This window comes from Colletes gigas, unplaced genomic scaffold (genome assembly GCF_013123115.1).
Source record: "Colletes gigas isolate AHSC1104 unplaced genomic scaffold, ASM1312311v1 Colletes_gigas_Sc00094, whole genome shotgun sequence".
Classification (NCBI taxonomy): domain Eukaryota; kingdom Metazoa; phylum Arthropoda; class Insecta; order Hymenoptera; family Colletidae; genus Colletes; species Colletes gigas.
In genome coordinates this window covers 31,055-33,285 of record NW_025106721.1, presented here as the reverse complement: position 1 = coordinate 33,285, position 2,231 = coordinate 31,055, and the positions used below count along the sequence as shown (strand labels likewise).

Sequence of the window (2,231 nt, the reverse complement as noted above, 5' to 3'; positions counted from 1 at the left end):
CTCAATCCGAAGGGCATGACTAAATATTCGAATAACCCGAATGGCGTCGTTATCGCGGTTTTCGGGATGTCATCCGGATGGACCAGGATCTGATGGTATGCCCGAACCAGATCGATCGTCGAAAAGATTGTCTTTCCGGATAACATCCTCGAAAAATCTTCGATATGCGGAATCGGGTAACGGTCTGGGACTGTGCGGGCATTGAGTAATCAATAATCTCCACAGGGTCTCCATCCGTTATCCTTCTTAGCAACCATATGCAGGGCGGAAGCCCACTGGCTCTTAGAAGGACGGATGTGACCGAGATTCAATAGATCCTCAAATTCCGCTTTGGCTGTTTTAAACAGCTCCGGCGATAGCCGGCGCGGTTTGCAAAATACCGGAGGTCCTGGGGTCGTTTGTAGATGGTGAACTACGTCATGCTTTACCTGCCGTCCACCGTGGATCGTCGGGCACAGGAGGGCTGGGAATTCCGCCAATAATCCCTCGTAGGGAGAGTCCCCGACGATGGCCTTGACCGACGGTACGTCGACGGCGGCGACCCTTCCCGTCGTGGTCAGCGTTGTCGTCCTGTCGAGGAGCTGCTTCCCTTTGAGGTCGACCAGGAGGCTGAAGTGCGCCAGGAAGTCGGCGCCGATGATCGGCTTCGAAACGTCGGCGACGACGAACCTCCAAACGAAGGCGCGTCGGAGTCCCAGGTCGAGACTCGCTGGCTTCAACCCGTACGTCGGGATAATCGACCCGTTGGCAGCGAAGAGCTCGTACTTGGTCTTGGGGAGCGGACCCTTGATGAACGAGCGCGGATAAACGCACAGGTCCGACCCCGTATCGACCAAGTAATCTTCGTTTCGAGCCCGGTCGAGGACGAAAAGGCGGCAGGTACGTGGTCCATCACTGACTGCCGCGTTCAGTGCTGGGTGGTCGAGTTTCCCGACGTGTACGCACACGGCTGTCGGCACTTCGTCGACCTGTCCCCGAACGTCCGGTGATACCAGCAGTGGTCCATCTGCTGGGGGGATTGGCTTCTCCTCCGCGATTTTGATCTCCGGCGGTTCCTGGAGGCACTGCGTGGAGCTCGCGATCGGCCGAACTCGTTCATCCGGAGTTCCATCGCCTCCAGCCGTCGCACCAACTTCTCCATGACGCTGTCTTGCGTCGTAGCTCCATGGGCTGCTGCAACGGCGACTATCTGGGGCTGGTTCGTCCCCTCGTGGATTTGGTCGGCTATTTCCGCCAGTTTCCCTAGCGGCAGGTCGGCCTGTGCGCTGACGATGGCCCTCGTCATCGGCGGTAATCGGCTGGCCCACAGCGTCCGCAGGAAATCCTCCGATACAGTTTTACCTGCCAGCCCCTGCATGTGACGCAGGAACTGGGACGGTGTCCGGTCCCCCATGTCCTCTTTTTCCAGCAGCTGTCGTATTCGCTGTGTCTGCGACGAAGACAGCCGTTGGATCAATTCCCTTTTCAGGGTCTCATATTTCTCGGTCGCTGGCGGAAACTCTAGAACGTCCTTGACCTCCACCGCGTACTTGGGGTCAAGGTGGGACATGACATAATAAAATTTTGTAGAGTCCATCGTGATGCCACTCAACACAAACTGGCCCTCCACCTGGCAAAACCAGATTTCGGGCTGCTCCGGCCAAAACGGCGGCACTTTTATGCCGACGCGCTCTATTTCGGGCGTCGCGACGCTGCCCAGACTCGCGGCACTACCCCGAACCGCGGCACTTGGTCCATTTCCGGCCGACTGCATTGTCTTTCGCAGGTTAAAAGTCAAAAATAAAATACACAAAAACTAGTAAAAAATAAAAAAACGATTGTCACTTCCTACTCTAGATCACGTCGTAGGTCACCAATGTTGGGATAGGTTGTTGTAGAAACTACACTTCTTGTGGGGTGACAAATCTTTCTTTATTTTTCGATGTTTTCGGTTAGAGCGCGCAAAACCAAGTGTCGTTCTTCTTCGCTCGTCTCCATGTCGACCCCTCGGTCGCACTGGCAAAATTGTTAAACAACCCTGATTGGTTAACCCCACGCGTTGGGCCTTTCCAATCAGGGCCGTTTATTTTTCCCAAATCACCGCCTATTTCTTACGCCCACGGCGTGCTTGTTTTCGAAACGGCGTGGTGATTGAGGGGGACGACGTTGCGTCCTCACTGCAAGATTTCCTTCGGACCACCCGCGCTGGGCCCACTTGGCGAAACTCCGATGGGTACGCGTCGAGTGTCCTC

The 2,231-nt window shown here is 55.6% G+C and overlaps 1 protein-coding gene across 1 annotated transcript; it reads right to left on the bottom strand.

The window, feature by feature from the left end:
* Positions 1–209: 209 nt before the first annotated feature.
* LOC122404022 lies at positions 210–1,753 on the bottom strand. Its single transcript, XM_043407873.1, has 2 exons — positions 1,130–1,753; positions 210–1,064 (listed from the first exon to the last, which is right to left on the bottom strand). Exons 1-2 carry the CDS (start codon positions 1,751–1,753, stop codon positions 210–212), a joined length of 1,479 nt encoding a protein of 492 aa, XP_043263808.1.
* Between the last annotated feature and the right edge of the window lie 478 nt (positions 1,754–2,231).

Coding starts and splice junctions, on each gene's coding strand:
- LOC122404022 (XM_043407873.1), bottom strand. CDS start 1,753: ATGCAGTCGGCCGGAAATGGACCAAGTGCCGCGGTTCGGGGTAGTGCC. Junction 1,065..1,129: donor ACAGCGTCATGGAGAAGTTG/GTGCGACGGCTG, acceptor AGCTCCACGCAG/TGCCTCCAGGAACCGCCGGA.